At 41.3% G+C, this 17,620-nt stretch overlaps 1 protein-coding gene across 2 annotated transcripts in view; it reads right to left on the minus strand.

Moving 5' to 3' along the window:
• arhgap10 (Rho GTPase activating protein 10) overlaps positions 1-17,620 on the minus strand; it is a 45,247-nt gene that overhangs the window by 4,569 nt on the left and 23,058 nt on the right. For both annotated transcript variants that reach the window (XM_068589335.1, XM_068589334.1), the window contains exons 16-21: positions 15,816-15,874; positions 14,220-14,325; positions 11,306-11,465; positions 8,778-8,919; positions 6,505-6,670; positions 967-1,071 (exon numbers count right to left, since the gene is read on the minus strand). In XM_068589335.1, the coding sequence (XP_068445436.1) occupies positions 967-1,071; positions 6,505-6,670; positions 8,778-8,919; positions 11,306-11,465; positions 14,220-14,325; positions 15,816-15,874 (738 nt within the window). The remainder of the gene's footprint in view (positions 1-966; positions 1,072-6,504; positions 6,671-8,777; positions 8,920-11,305; positions 11,466-14,219; positions 14,326-15,815; positions 15,875-17,620) is intronic.

Consider the following 17,620-nt stretch of genomic DNA (forward strand, 5'->3'; position numbering starts at 1 on the left):
TTGCTCTGAAAACGTGAGTAAAAAAGGCGTATTTATGCAATTGCGTTCTGGAAAACATTAAAAAAAAATTGTTTCCACAGAAAGGTTGTTTTGCCCACCATTGCAAACCGTTATCTCGAACGCCAGCAACATTACCATGTAGAAATTGTGCCTTCAACACACGATGCCCTGATAAATATTTCATATTCTTTCTGCAGAGCAGCAACAATGTAGGATGAGAGAAGGAGAATAGAGGATATACAAACTGAAAAAAAAAAGTTTGTGGTCACAGAGTTGTCAATACAACAATGTTCAGCCGAGTTTTTGAATCCAGATTTTGAAAAAAAAAAAATGCACTCTCGTGGAACCGCATTTGGGAAAAAAAAAAAATGAGGATTTGTATTTCCATGAAAAATAACATTAATGGATTGCCCATAGAATGGCCGAGCTGTTTACAATTTTTCTCGGTAACATCTGAAAGCACTGAAAATGAATTCATCATTTGGTCTCAAGGAAGCACAGCAATAGAAGAGTGTAATGGGGCAGACTGTACACACAGTCCACCCGGTTCTCTCAAGAGTCCTCTGTGTGTACCTGGGGTTCGACTGAAAGGAGATAAGGTTGCTGCTATAGCCCACACTTTGCATGAAGACCCCTCAAAACCAAATTAAAGGCTGGTGAATATCTGAGAAATAAAAAGGAGAGAAAACACTGATGTGCAAGACTGCAAGAAAGATGTTCGTGGAGTGAGGCAGTTGGTGATTCTGTTGGGTGAACGTGCAAGAGAAGACGAGCGAGCGAGTAACGGCACAAGTGAGAGAAAAAGAAACCCAGAGTGTGACAATCAGCCAGTATGTGTAAAAAGTGTAAAAGATTACAACACCAAATGGCGAGAAAGACTGTAGACAAAGTAGTCAACTGCAATTATGAAATCCAGTCGGGAGGGAAACGGGAAAATAGTCCGATAAAAAGGGAGCCCTGTCTTACCTCTCCTCTGGCTTTTCTTTGTCAGAGGCAGCTGTGGTGGCAGCAGCAGCTTGGCTCTCTCCTGGGGGTTCAGTAGTGGACCTGGAGGCTCCTGCTTTGGGGGCCCTGCAGATTAAAGGTGTGTTTTATTTATGTTTTTCGTCACCACAGATCTTATGGTGAAAATGTGGCATATACGCCCTGAAGATTCGACCACCACCACCACCACCACCACGTCTTTTAGCTAGAAAAATTAGGAGTACACACAGGAGGTTAAAATCCTCATGTAAAAAAAGAATAATAATAATTAAACCCCAGCGGAGAAGGTGAGTTGTTCACTGCGACTGCTGTGCTCTCATGCGGCGTTCTCGTACATCGTTACACGTTCCACTACTACTATATGTATCGCGGCTACTATAAGAGCTGCTATCAGAGCCACAGGTGAGCTAAATTAAGCAACCTGTTGTTATGGAGACAAGGTGAGAACACGTTTCTACACCAATCTGGAGCGCTCGTGATGGTGGGAATTCAAAACAAAAGTCACTGGTAGATTTCAACGCCGCCCACAAGCATCATTTTAACGAGCTGCCGCCACATGTCCACCAAATTGAAGAGGAAGGAAATCATTGCAACCCGAGGTCGTTGGAAGACACTGGCCACCAAACAAGTCAGAAAACGTAATTACGATGATAAGTTTTACATTTGAGTAATGAACGGGTCACTACTAGGTGGGCATGATATTAAGTTCTATATTTTAGGATGCATATTTTTGAAATGCTTTCTGTTCTGTATCACATTTTCAATTCCAGCCTTTATTTCACTTGAAATGAGACTAGAATGGATATGTATTATGATAAATATATACATACAGAAAGTATTATTTAGAATTCATCCACTTCAATTTGAAAACTGCTCATACATATTATTTACTCACACACACACTTTCCGGAAAGGGACCTTTTTGAATATTAATAGAATGCCTCTGGACTAATGGATCACACTTTTCACTTGAAAAAATAATAAATGCTCCATCTCATGTATTTCTACATTGTGTGCCAGTTGTACATTTATCCCAACAACAACAACAACAACAACAACAGGCTTCCATCGACAAACAATCCACTCTTCATCTGACCCCATCTGCCCGAGAGCCTCTTTAGGAGCACCGGCTGTCGCAAAGAGTCCACATTGACCTGAAAGGTAGTCGTCAAGAGCAACTTCTATATATTTATCAGGAAGGATGAAATATAAATTCATTTGAAGAAATGTATTTGAACTTCTGCATCAACTTCCTGTGATCCATATCCCTAGCCAGCTAGTAACTTTTCTGGAAGCTCAACTGGCTCAACCCCCGACCTGTCAACTGGTCTAAAGTAAACAGAACAGGCTTATCATAAAGTCTCAGTCTGCGTCGCTCATTTTGAATTCACTCCCAATCAGTATAGTCAATCCAAATCCAGTCAAGAATTCTGGAGGAATATTCACATACGCTTGCATTTCTTTTCCAAAGAACAGACAAAAGTAAAATGTTAATTAAAACCTGTGGGCAACCGCCACCAGGAGTGACATCAAAAGCCTGAACCCCATTGACACGACAATTACACTCTTGTTACTTCAAATTAAAAACCACGTTGACAGATAAAAGAGAAGTGTTCTGGAGGCTCACACACTTTACGTTGATCGTTCTTGTCGCCAATACATGTACATTCAGTTCCTGCAGGAATGTTCCGGACTCTGTATGTGGACCGTCAAACAACAGCACTCCGACACTTTCGCCATCAGCCTCCTCTTTTACAGTAGTAGCTGTGCTTTACACCGGCTTGTACCAGGGCCAACGATTTCCTGGTCGACCTAGAGGGTGGCGGTAGGGGTCCTGGTAAAGGCAGAGAGGAGCAGCAGTCTAAGTCAGGCATCCCTCTGTGTTCCATGCCTGCCCCGGGGCCAGTGCTAATACAGTACATAATGAGCAAATTGCTCCTAGCTGCCGCTCCCATAGAGACGTTAATAAAGGCAATTAGAGGAAGCAGATGGGGAGGGGCTGGAGGTTGAGAGGATGTTGTGCGTAGCGGTTACGTTGGCACTGGTGGAAGAGCGAGAGCTCGGTGGCCTCAAGGGGGAACGTGGTAGGGGATCGTATGTGGACCTAGGTGAGCACAATGCACTGGGCTCACGCTTCTGCATCATCCCCTCCCTCCATTTCTTCCCCTGCCTCCCTCTCAGTGCGCTTGTCCATCCCCAGCGGTGGCTGCTCCGTTCGGGCCTGCCCTGACTGTGGGTGATTTATAGCTCTGCAGCAGTGTGGGGGCCACTGTGGTGCTCAGCTGCTCCACATCAGCATGGGGGGATAGTGCGTTGCAGTGCAGCAAATCCACTCATTAACCTGGGCCCGGGCACAACCACTGTCTGCCTGGGTCACAGCCAAGAAAGTGGAAGCAAGCAGAGGAGCACCAACACTTCACCCACCTGCAGGTGAACCCACTCAGAGACATGCAAAACCCCTGACTACCATAAAATCAAATGCACGCACACACGCACAGGAAAAGTTGATACATTTAACCGCTTATTTCTGTCGAAAGAGGATTAAACAGATCTTTGAAGATCTTCGAAATAAACAGATAGCTTAATAATTATAGAATACACAGTAAGGGAAATGCAGTGAATGCCACATGGCTGCCCTAGAAACTTGTTAAATGTACCAGAGGTAAATGGATTCATCCCAAAATTGCTTTCACAATTATAGCTAAGCCAAACCGAGGGAAATCGTTTGCCATTTCTCTTCAACAAAAATAGCATCAAGCTTTGAATTGCTCATCCGTTGTTTTCCCCTCATCACAGGCCTAGCTAAGCTTCTTCTACAAACATGATTAAATACAGTAAATGGGAATCGCATGAAAATGCACTGTATGTGAGGCCCTCATTAAAAATAAAAATAAAAACTCTTGAGATGTTTGTTACACATTTTGAAGAATATTTTCGATGTGAGGATTTTTTTTTAGGCATATATAATATAATATGCAAGAACAATTATATATTAATATGTCTCAAAAGTATCAAATGACCTCAAATTCCAAAGTGAAGTGCAACTGGAGGTCATTTGGTTTATTATTTCAACCATCAGGGTTATCGCACATTATCTCACGCTGCCAGGTTAGTAGCAGGGAGAAATTCATCAACAGGAGAGGACTGCTGCTTCTCATTACTGCAGGAATTTCACCCTGCAGCATCCAGGCCTTGTTGATCCTGGCGTGGAGCTAACGCCGGGATGAGCGGGGCTATTGACTGTCTTTCGGCTTAAGACAGAAGGCCAGCGGTGGGATTTAGCAGTGTTTCTAGTAGAAAGTGGGATCAAACCAACAGCCGAGCTGCGCGCCCAGCCACCGCCAGTTTGGGTGGGCAGGAAATAAGCTCTGATCCACCATTTTATGATCCACAGCTGTCTCTGTCTGCCAGCAAGAGCCACGGGGTGGTGAAGGCAGGGGCAGCAGAGAGGAAGGAAAAGTGGCCAAAAAAATGTAACCTCATTGGGCAGGACTTGAGGCAACAGTACCACTGGGAGAAGCAGTGACTGAATTTAGGGAGAAGAGGAGAAATGAGGCAAGACATCGAAAATGACGGAGATGATAAATCATGCCACGGTCCACAAAAGAGTCAGTGCATGATATAGTGAGTCAGGACGCATTTGTGTATGACCCGGCAGATTTTGCTGCAGCTAACCTGCAGGAAACCGACAAAAAAAATGCTGTTTTCCAGGTGCACTTTTGAACACACCAGAGTGCAGATAATACATTTCTGAGAGAGGCTCGAAGTACTCTCGCAGTTTCCTTCCATACTGGTCTTTTTGGCTCGGACTGAAGCCGGATCCCTGGGTTCAAGGCCAGAGAGGTGCTGTGCTAACAGGTCTCCACCATCTCACATGCTAAGATGTATGAGTGAACAACGCCAGGGCGACACCCTGTGACATATGGCACAAGTCTTCATAAAAGGGACAGGGGCCGCGGCTATAAGGGTAAACAAGATGAATATATCCCCAATGTCAATACGATTTGCACGGCCAACGCACGGCCACCTGTCTCCCAAACAAATAAGAGCTGAGATTTACGACCTCCTCCTGGTTGCTCCTTCCGTCCTCCAACATGATGCCACATATGTGGAAAAGTGAAAATAAATAAATAAATATCCGCAGGAGAGAAAAAAAAAACAAAGTTGGTTACATAAGTACAATACTGGAGGAGAGCCTTGTCTATCTAATCATGCAACTTCGAGAAAACACTTGATAGGCACATGCCTGTGCGCGCGCACGCACACGCACACGCACACACACACACACACACACACACACACACACACACACAGAGAGAGAGAGAGAGGTCAAAGTGAGAAAGGAATCACATTGTCCTCTGTCGAGTTGTGAGGTGGATTTGTTTTTGTTTTACGGCTCTCTTCAGCTGATGGAAAATGAAAGGGGGACAGTGAATGAGGAAAAAGTCTATTTCAAGGTGAATCTGTAGACATGACACAGCAGCGAGTCTAACATCTGCAGCATAACCCAATAATTCATCTCTCACATCAGCATTCAAGACAAGTCATGGGCTGGAAAAACAACAAAAAAGGACCAAGGACTTAGTAGAGAGTGAGAACAGAAAAGAGAAGCCAGAGCGAGGCAAAGCACCAAACTTTCCATCTTGCAAGAGACCAAGAGAGTACAAAGAATTTAACATTTGCATTCACACGAAAAGTTAATTCATTTAATTTTTGATTAACTCTAAACGACTCGAAGGAGAATTGAGATACTTGTTGGCTTCAGTTCTGAGTCAATTAACTATGTTGAAAAATCAATTCTTGTTTGTTAATAATGACAGCGACATGGTTTTTCTCCTTGCTAAATACTCATCTTCACTAAGGAGGACACGACGGAACTGTGTTACAACCACACAGTGCAGTGAAGTGCAACTGCTACTATGATGCCATAGAGGAGTAAAATGTATTTCACTGGTCACAAAAGATTTTTATATTTACCGCCCCAAAAGTCCTTAATACGACTTACAACACGACTACCATTAACTCACAATATCCCAGTAATGATAAAAAATAATGCAAAGATAACATTATAAAATGACTTTACACTATACATGCAGTTTCCTGAGTAGTGAAAGTGCTCTTTCTGAAAGTCCAAGCTGTGCAGCTCGTTTACGAACCATTTGAGTCGGCCGCCCACATCTCCAATATGCTCAGCAAATTCATATAGTAAATTAATGAAGTGAAAAGAAATGGCCGATTCCAAAACAATGCTTTTTAAATCAGAGCCCAGTGAATAACAACAACATGCTCAAATCAAACACAAGTGATCGTTTAAAACAGTTTGCATGTGAATGTTGTAAAATACCCTCAATGTGCCTCTGACCAGAGATGGAAAAATAGTGATTGAAACATTGGAAATATCAAATTCCATGTGCAAACCATACAGCCAACGACTCTACTTCCTTCAGAACCAAACTCCTGCATCCTCCGTAGAGCACAGTCGCATATTGATTTGGGACTTCGGCGGAGCGAACCACTGACCTGGAGTTGCTGCCTGAGCTGAGGCTGGTGGTAAGCGGGACATGGTCACTCTTCTCTGCAGGCATCTCTGAGGCCGAGGCTGACGATGACTGGGACGATACAGACTCATTGCTGCCCATGGATGTCTCATCTGCAGCTAGACTGGAACCATCTCCCACTGCCGACACTTGGATGAAAAACAAATGTATATAGTTTGTTTTAATTACTTACATCTTTTCATTCGTTTTTTTTTTCCCACAGTAAAAGATCGCAGCATATGCCATCTTACTGATGATAGCTCGCCTGATAAAACAGCTGAATAATTTATCAATACATAAGGCAATGCTGCATCAACAGGGGATTTTATGAATCAAACTGCTGTCAAAACAGGCGAGATTTACAACCAAAGTTTGTATTGTTCATGATAATACACCTCTTCAGTTGTGGACAGGAAACACTAGAGAGATCCAAGCTCTTTTATTTCAAATTTGACTGTCAAGTAAAGATCCCGCTTTTGGGAGAAGGGAGAGAGACACAGAAAAACTGTTAAACAAGTTTTTTTCCCCCAGCAAACACATATCAAAGCATTTAAATCAAAAGCCCATATTTAATTGAGATTAAGTTTGAACCGCTGCTAGGCTTATGGCCTAATTAGTATCCAATGTAATACCATCATTTATACATTATGGATGGCCCATAGATGCACGGCATCATTGGTTTATGCACTGTACAGTTTGTTTATTATATTTGGTTTAAACTGTTGGTTTTACTAGCTGAAAAGATGACACTCATTAATTAAAATGCTATGTACGTTCACACAGGTGCTGCCAGTTGTGACTAATTAGACCTCAGCTCAGGTGTAAAGCTGAGGAGTAGAACATTTGTCTTTCCCTTTTGGCCGTGAGATGAATTACATAAACGCTGTCGACGTGCGCTGATGTCTGGAGGTGAACTTGCCACTCACTTTTTTTTATTTTATTTTTTTATGTTGCTGCTTCCTCTGAATGCAGAGTTTCTTTTTAATCTGGAGCATCCATTCCAGAAACCTTTCTTATCCACAAAACGTTCAGGGATACTCCTACAGCTGCAGCTCCGTGGAAAACACTTTTTTTTTTTTTCCCAGAATAATTATACAACTACAACGCATCTAATTAAAATGTGAATCTAATGTGAAAGGGGTCACTTGTGGTGATGAGCAGACATGATGAGAATGATCACCTAAATCTGCAGCTCCCCTTGGATTGAAGGAGCTGTACTTTCGGCTCATTGTTAAGCTGTCCGGCCCACGTCTTTACTGTTTTGGTTCACTCGTCACATAGTTTTCGGCTGCTGTTTCCAGTGAAAACCAACTGTTCTCTACCTGCTCAGCACCAGCACACAGATAACTCTGGTTATCGAAAGAAGACTCACACGCATACATTACACTCTTCTCTTTCTCCAACTTTATTGACTTAATTTGCCTTCACCCGCTGAAGGCCGAGACAACTTACTTAAAAACAATTATGTGGCACCCATATGAAAGACACCAAGGTTATAAAAGGATTACAGCCCTTCATCCCTGATATTAAAATAACCCGTCCTAAAAGCTGGCGCGAGGGAGGAAAAGAGAGGCAATCTGGTAAGCAGATTTAGATTCCTATTGTATGGCGCAGTAGGGATTTGACTGGCCTTGGATAACAGATATTGCTGAGGTCAGATTGTTTGGGCCTCCAGGTCAGGTGATCACCTCACCTGATGCTCAGGAGAAGGCCTCTATCATTCTCAGTTCATTTTTTTGGAGGAAAGCATTTTAAAGAAATGAACACACAAAAGCAATATCTGTCCACACAGTAACACAGAGGAGAGGCAACTGAGTTCAGTGTGTCATCTGTGGACACTGTTACGGTTCATAGTGGTCACTAGGTAACAAAATAACCCTGAGTGAGTGAATTAATTCAAAGCCCAGCAGGAATCAAGAGTAAATGCACTCAGATGCCAGTGTATTTGGTATAACTAGCCAAAACTACAGCCCTGCATCACATCCAACCTTTTAGGAAGGTTATACTGTTTATAGGGAAGAGTTGATTTGATTCAACTTCATGGTCTTTTTTAAAAAGGATGTAGTTGTTCGGCTCAATAAATCAAATCAATATTTGTGTTGCATTTTTTCTGAACCACTAAGGTAGCTTCATTCGTAAAAAAAGCTTATTGCTCAAGTATTTCCTAATTATCTCATAAGGATTTTGTCCAACTCAGTTCCCTTCATATATTCAGAGGTGTAGAGGTATATGGGTGCAGGTGTGTACGTCGCTTACCATTCTGAATGTCTAGGGATTGTGGATTGTAGACAGCCAGGGGTCGGTTCTGTCGATTCACCTTCTTAGACTGCCTTGTGGGAGCAGAGAATACTGGGGCAGCAGGTGAAAGAGGGCCGGACTCTGGAGCATCCGCAAAGATCTGAATACACAATGTGATTACAGTAAGTTTCGAGCAAGACTTAAAGCACAGTGCAGTTTGGATTTGAGCAGCAGCAGCAGCGTGTCCTTAACTGACCTCACTTAGTGAACAGCTTTGGAAACTCACAGGCTTTATGTAGTGGTAAATTAATGGAAAAGGCCATTTGCAGCCACAGCATGTGCTCCCAGGGAGAGCAGAGCAGCTCATTGATTGGACCCTAATAACTGCATGTGAGCAGATTTTGTTTGTGCCAAAATAAACAAGAGCAGCTCCACATGTAACACAATCGCACCCCGTCCAGAAATCTGGGTCTAAGTTAAGGTGGCATTTCTCCGCAGAGAAACTGACCTACTCTCTGAAAGAGTGGAGGGTAAAATAAACAGGGTTTAGTCGAGGAGGGCCGGCCAGCCAGCGCAGCCTGTTTACACGGGGCCGTGTTTACATATACACTTCTGATGTAGAGTTAAAAGAGAATAGGGCTGCAGAGGAGAGGAAGTCTCAGCAGAGCCTCGGGAAGGATCACAGACAAGGAGAGGAGGAAGGTAGGGAAGGGAGGCGAGAGAGAGAGAGAGGGAGAGAAAGAGAGAGAGAGAAAGTGGCAGAGAAAGTGAGACAGTGTGAACGAGAGAGGCAGACACAGAGGAGGGGGCTATGAGAAAGAAAGTTTGCAGGAGAAAATAGATAGAAAAAGTGAGAAATCTGATATGGCTGAGAGTTTCTGCTGCCTCCCTCTCTCTCTTTCTCTCTCTCTCTCTCTCTCTCTCTGCAGATGGAGGTGAATGTAAAACAGAGTCTACTGTTGGTATCTGGGGGTATCAACAGTCTGGAGTGGGACTAAGCTGTGAGAGAAGTTAATGCCTGCCTGTCTGTCTGCTCAACTTTTCCCCTGCTCTAACACGCTGTACTTTCCAAAATGCTCCTGCTGCATTCTAACACTACATCCTTTATCACCTGGACGGTGTTGGATACCTCTGGGTCGTCTCAGAGACTAGCGGTGTGCACTGTGTTGTTTCACCAAGCCTCTGAATTCTATCACACCCCATTTTAGATTTGTGAGTTTGGGTGTAGCTATTATTCACAGCACACATCATATTCCATTTAATGAAGCTGGAGGGAAATAATAAAAAAAGAAAAACACTAAAAGCTCTTTGTCTGGAATCAGATGAAACCAGAGAGCAGTGCTGCTCCAAACAGATTAGAAAACTAATCTGAAACCTTTTTCTCTTGTGACAGACAATTATCCCCCTTTGAGGATTGACACGATTAATGACATTCTGAGATTACATGATACCATGAACTACAGGTTATGAAACCACTCATAAGAAAAAAACATGTATTGAGGCAGGCAAAGGACCTTCGAAATGAAATCAAATGTATATGATAATCTACAGAATAGTCAACCTACTGAAAATGAACAGAATAAAATGTATTTAATCCCAGTGTGAGCAATTGGGGCTCCCCCTATTGGCCAAATAAAAGATTCTGGATATGAAACTGCTGTCTTGCTCCTCTGTACCTGAACGACTGAATGAAGGGCATTGCTGTCCCATGGGTTTAAGTTAAATGTGATACACGTCTTATTATGTGAGCACGTTCTACTCATTATTCTGTAGAACAAGCAATAAACATAACACACAGGTATTCAAAACAGTCCACTGAATGCATTTTCATTGCTAAAACATTTGCTCAAGTCAGATTAATTTAAGGCGCAGTAGGCACAATTTTGATACGGGTATACGGAAGACTAAACAGCCTAAAAAAAAAGAGGAAAAGAAGAGCTTCCCAATTGAGACTCTTAATCTGCCCAAAAGAAATTCTGGTGTCAGACACAGTACAGTATGTGCACTTCTCTGCCAAGAGAAACTGCCAAATTGAAATTTAAGAGAAAAAAAACAATTACAAAACTTCTAAACATTGTAAGAAAGTGCTAAGTTGCTGAGAGACCAGGACCTTTAAAAATTCACTCTTTTGCTTTACTTGCACATTTGTTATCCTTTAGTATTAAGTAATTACACGCCACCAAGGTAGATCAACACAAAGGCGCTCTGTGTCACCTCATTCAGATTTGACTTGGTGTCATCATTGTACCCTGTGTTACCTAGGGTGCCAATTTTTTTTTGTAAATAGAGTTCTGAATGGCAAGTGGAAACACAATTATACGCACAATGTCTGACAGAATGAATGATCAAAGTGCAGTCAGTGCAGTATAGCTTTGACCAATCAAAAACAGACATTTTGAGAGAAAATAATGCAAGAAAAAACACTACTAAACGCTTCCACTGGATGTTATACTGCTATGACTGGACTGCGCATGCTCAGTTTTAATTGCATTACTTTGCGATAGTACAGTCCACAGTGCCCTGCACGTCCCGTTCTTGAGCGTTACCTTTTCATTGTGTTCAATGAGGATCTCCACCACAATGTTCTGGAACTTAAGATCCATGATGGCAGCGACAGTATCCTCCTGTGGCCTCATTAACGTGGGGCCGAACACCACGCCCAGGTTGGCCACGGTCATCAGATTCTGTTTACTGTGAGCCGCCACACTGAGGAAGATAAAATCTCGCATTATACACTTCAAAGAAAAAAGGGATAGATTAAGTACAAACAAATAAAAAAAGGGAAAAACTTGAGTGAACTGTAACCATTGTGTGTTGAGTGCTACAGGGACGTCTTTAAACGAGCAAGGTCGCTACTGACCAGCAGGGGGCGACTTCTCCGGTCTGATTGTATGGAAGTCTATGAAACAATTACTTAACTTTATTTACTACTCAGCAAACATTGTAAACATGCGTTGATGGTCTCAATCGCTAGTTTCAAGTCTTCTTTAATACAGCAGGATGTTTATTTAGTAAATTATAGTCCATTTAGAATAAAATAGACCATAAAGTGGAGTATGCTTCAGGGCGGGCTTACTGTGATCGACAGGTGGCTGCTGCTACCACAGCTGTATACAGCGTCTCTTTGTCACTCCTTCCAAATGTGTTAACTGTCGTTGGATTTTTTTTATTATCGCGAAAAATAAACTTACATGTTTTGTCTAGCGAGATGAATTTCACAATTAATCGCCATTTCCTTAAATTAAAGGCCGACTAGTAAATAGCTTGATGACGTTTCGTAGTCACATTCAGCCACTGCTTAGCAACTGCCTTCATGAAAACACGTAAAAACTTTGAAATTCACCAAACGGGGATTTACTGACATGTTTTTTTTATTGCAAAACAAAACTTTAAAATCTCATAAGCTTGTGTTAACAGCAAATCTTATTTTAGGCATCTAACCCAAAAAACAAAAAAAAACACCAACTTCAAATCGAGAAAACAAGAAGTGGAAATATGGTCATCAGCACTCAATTACTATAAATAAAAAGTTGGAGAAAATAAAATAAAACGTATTTGAGCAAACAAGAAAATAAAGAATACATAGCGTCAAATAATTTCTAAAAAGAAAAAAAACAAACACCCGACCCACAGTGCAGATTTTCACCATGCAAGCTGTTTAGATGAGGTGTTGAGCCACCTCGAGATGACAGCCGTACTCAATTAATATACAGACGGCATTTGCTGTGCAAAATTGCTCCTTTGCTCTTTTCCCCCTAAACTTCAATGTTTCATTCATCAAATTGTGATTTAATGTAATTGTTTTTATGATGTTAACAGAGAGGTGGGCTTTCTTTTCCGCAAAGCGACTCCCTGTTGCTAAAATGCGATGCAGGAAACCCTAAAAAATGCATTGTTTCTTCCTGTAATGCATACTTTTATACTTAGCGAGATCCGAAAGTCGCTAAGTAATGGCTCAAGAAAAAAATAATGAGATGTTGCTATCTTTAGGGATTTCTCTGAACTTTTCTCTCTCTTTTTTTGATTCAGTGTACCGCTGCTTAGTTTTCTTTTTTGCTTGATGATCTAAAGTTTTGTCGCTCACATCACAAAGAAACTGTAAACTGTGAATACATAAAGCAGCCAATTCCTTTTGAGAAATAATTACAACTAAAAATGAGGGATTTCAGCATATTTTATGACTACAGTACGTTGTAAGAAAAACCTCTTCAATTTAAACATAAAGTTGTGCTGCGTACGGTTCCCATCCATTGTTCCCTACACTGAATATAACAAGAAAAAAAAATCTGGCATTTGTGGATTTAGACGTTTTGAAGTTACACATTCTGCAATATCAATTCCAACAATAACCGTGAGCCCTTCTGACAGCCGCTTTTCTGATTATTTTACAACATACTAATGACATTTGATGAAGAGGAATGATACATTGTATTTAATCTCTTTTGGATTAGTTTTGCAAATGAAACACATTCAGTAGATAAAACTATCTTAAATGTCAGGTCAAAAATGTGGAGAAATAAAAAAACCTTAATTTGAAGAGAAAGTTATGTGGACAGGTGAAGAGATTTCACACTCGAAATATGATGATACGCGGTGGAGCAGCTGAGACAGTTTAAATAGCTTCAAAGGATGCCTTTGAAGACAAAAACATTGGTGACAACTCACATTTATAACATCTCTGAAACCATTTCAGATAGGAGTGTGAAATTCTGGCTTTGCTTCCTTCCCCCTGCAGGACATGCACACAAGCCAACTTCAGAAAAATATTCGAGTCTCTCCAGTCTGGAGAATTTCACGCTGGATAATCCAAATTCAATTTCAATAGCGCTGCCTTTTTACCAGAGCCTGATTCTGCAGCGGGTTTCTATGAAATAAGATCCACCAGACTTTCACTGCCTCAGGGAAGAGGGATTATTTACTTATCTTCAATTTGCTCATATTTAGTTTATAAAAAGCTTGCTGAGGTAAAACCTTGTAATGTTAGTGAACACTATTTCTTAAATCTCTCTTCCTATCTAATCTCACAAATAGAGTGATGCACAATAGTGGTCTATCCAGGGGTGTATATAGTAATCTCAACAGAGGGCTTAATTTGAGAGGTCCATTTTATTTCACTTCCCTAGTGAGCCGCACAACCAACCAGATTCTAAAAAAGGTACTTAGGCCGACACAATTCCCCCTCAACAACTTTGAGTAATTTCAAAAAGAACGTTAAGATGCTAGCGGCATCAATTTTCTTAGCCATCAGTCACTGAGTAGACAGAGAGGAGATGGAGTGACAGCAGGGAAGGGGGAGTGAAGAGAGTGGGAGTGAAGGAGAGAGAGAGAGAGAGAGAGAGAGAGAAAAAAAGCATGTGGAGTGAGAATGAGGAGACAGACAGGAAGAGCAGAAAGAGAGAACTGAGAGAGAGAGGGGGTGGAGATTGGCTGAACTATGACCAAGGAACTATGAACACTCACTTGGCCAGATGCTTCATGAGTAGCCCGAGGACTTGTCGATTCTTCTCCGGTAGTTTGTGGACCAGGCAGTGAATGGCTTGGATGCGAGACTCTGGACTGCCGCCCTCTGTTCAAACGCAGAAGCAGCCACACAGTTGAATTAAACTACAAGGATCTGTATCTGATCTCCTCAGGTGTTAAAGGGCCAACACAACTGTACAACATAAGCAAGCAGCAAATTTAAAGAAGAGGAGACACGACGTACACTGTTGATCTGGTTCACTACACCAAATAAAAGTAATTCAGCACTACTTCAAAAGTCTTAACAAACTAATTTGATACATTCTGAAATCCCCCAAAAATGAAAAAGTCAGTGGACCTTTAAGGACACCATGATCAGAGGCTATCGCCTCACGTATGAGGATTGGAGGATGATACATCCCAGTTTAAATAAGCGAAGAAGGGGTGTGAAAGTGATATATAGTCTGAAGCCTCCCAGAATTTGGCAGCAGGGACCACTATGCTGGCGAAGGAGATAGCTTTACGTTACTGTCGCTACCGTATAAAAGGGTTGTGTTAAAACCCCCAAAGATCATCTCTTAAACATTTCCTCACACATGGGCATCTGACCGCCCACACACAAACGCACGCGCGCACACACACACACACACAAAACATCATTACTATGGGAACGACAAGGATTTAAACATGGAAAAAGCTGCTTATGGATGCTGTCATCCATCAAAAAAAATATTCGTTGCTAATCCATTTTTTCCCCCTTGTTATGAGGGCATTGCGAGCGCCTGATAAAAATGCCAACCTGATCCAATTATAGCACTTGTTGTAATAGGATTCAAGTTTGGCTTGCTTAAAAAAATGTTAAAAAAAAACATTTACCACTTAAATAATGTTATGTGGGCGAAAAAAGAAAGAAAAGTGTCTTTTCGCCGTTCAAGGTCACACACTGGACCATTTAAGGGCATGCAAATTACAGCATATTTATCATTTTAAAGCTTTTAGCTTTCACCTTAAATGGCTTATTTAGCCACAGGTAGACATTAGATGAAGACGGGCAGTAGGCTCACAGAGAAAATAATCTGAAATGTCAAAAATGTAGCCGTAGTCGGCGGAAAGGATTCTTCAAATCACATTTTCTTGTGAAAAAAACAGGACAACAGTGTTCTCGGATTGAGGGAGTGCACATTTCTGTAACCGAGTAAGAAGGCATAAATATAGCATTAAACGGTGTACATTATACTTTTTAGGGACTCCTGTGAAGATGAGGACAACTGTGGATAGATTCTAATCTGCATTCAAGACACACACACACACACACACACACACACACACACACACACACACACACACACACACAGACAAATAGCTTTCAGACTAAGACTCCTTTACTTAAGAGGATTGGTCACCATTACCCACTTAAAAGAATTGTTACCAAGTTTAAAAAAAGATAATAAAAGTGATTTAACTGGTTTTCACTTGACTGCATGTTTTCAATAGCTCACTGCAGGAGAAGACACACTGGACTCTTAAACTGAACATCACATGTGTACACTGTTATGGTCGATACTTAGTGACGGTATAAGAGGAGGTCAAACTTACTTGCAGGGCTAATAAACTCTTTGTAAAGTCCATAGGTCATCAACGGCTCAGGAAGGCTCCTTCACAGAGATAGAGAGCGAAAGAGAGAAGGGATGGGGAAGAGGAGGGAGGGGGGGTGGAGAAGCGAGAGCTGAAGTGAGCGAGGGGGGTACAGAAATAGCCGGCACACTGTTTTATAGGGTCTGCACACAGCAATGATTAATGTGACCGGGCCAGGGGATGGAATTAGATGGTGCACACGTTGAGATAACCAAGTTCATCTGAAGGTACTTCCACACTGCAGCTGGCATGTGGCCAAAGGTACTTAGCCTCAGAGGAAAGTGAGGAGATTGACCCTGCTTTTTTTTTTCCAGCTGGCCAGCCACAAAGTAAAAGACATGTCAGAGCAATGCTTAGCATGGTTTAATATAGTACAACAATATGGATAAGCTAGGTTAGCTTAAACGGTGTTTGCCAGCTTAAACACAGCGATGACACCCTTGAAACCAGAGGAGACTGAGTGTGACATAGTCCCACGTCCTGTTACAAACCTCGTCCTTGAAAAGGCCAAAGCTTAAAATCAGCCCATCAGAACGCGACTTTAACCCCTTTGCATAGGACTTGTCGTTTAAACCCTGATCAGAATACTCATTGGTGGAGGATAGTCTTATCCCAAAACATTATACAGCTGTGGACACTTACTACATTCTAATGAACAAAGGGAGAAAAGCTAAATGGAGCATCAACCGCTTTGATGTTGTTATTCTTTGTTCAAGGTTTTAGCAGTCAGTTAAACTGCGACCAACTGTTGGAAAAAAAGAGCTGGCAATAGTTTGATCATAATCAATATTTTACTTTTTCAATGTAGTATTCAGATCAGATTTTTTTTTCACAATTATAACATCTTTAAAAATGTATTAATGAATGAACACATTAAGATTGTATGTTTTTTATTTTTATAATTGGATTGTTGTTTTCTGATTGGTTAGTTTTGCTGCTTATTTTGAAAGCTTCCTGTCATTCATTTTTTTAAATTATGTGATTATATATAATTTGTATAAACCTGTGGGGTTCTTGACCTCCTGTGTCACATTTCAGATTTTTTATTCATAATCTGGATTTCTGGAAGTTAAACCATAATTGCTTAAATATATGTGTGCGAGCTTCTTGTGAGTACTTTTACTGTGTTAATAAGGAAAACAGGCCCACGCCTAACGAGAAAATACAACTTTGCTTTCATTTTAATAAGCAAAGCCAACTTAAATTTGTTGCTTATCGCACATGCTTACAAAAACAAATTGGCATTTGAATGAAAACTGCCTCAGCTTCTTACAAGCAAACAACATTTTTAATCTTTGAACTTCACCCACTCTATCCGTTAACCAGGAAGGAGTTGGTGAATGTGGAACAGGCAAACAGTAAGCAATGTGACCTCGCAGGGAGTTAATTATGCAGGAGCACTTTGCATAATTAACTCATTTTATATAAAAGACAGAGACGAGAATGGATTGAATGTTTCGTATTCAAGTGAACAGAGCCTCTATCATGTTCATCAAAAGAGAGATATACAAAAAAAGAGTTCAATTAACCACTGGGGTTGGCTTAGGTCAGAAGTAGATTTGCTGAGACACACAGCAACCCTGAACGAATTATGCACCAGGAGTCACGTCACATCCTCAGAATGCATCAATACAAGGTTAGAAAATTACAAAACTGAATCTCCAAATCTGCTCAGGGGTACTGTTAATCAGAGGTTTTAGAAATTATTCGCAAACTAACAATATCATCAGAAACTGATGATTTGAGGACTAGGATTATTTTCAATA

The sequence above is a fragment of the Clinocottus analis genome, unplaced genomic scaffold, assembly GCF_023055335.1.
Source record: "Clinocottus analis isolate CAN_PGR_092001 unplaced genomic scaffold, fCliAna1.0.p SCAF_22, whole genome shotgun sequence".
In the NCBI taxonomy this organism is placed as follows: domain Eukaryota; kingdom Metazoa; phylum Chordata; class Actinopteri; order Perciformes; family Cottidae; genus Clinocottus; species Clinocottus analis.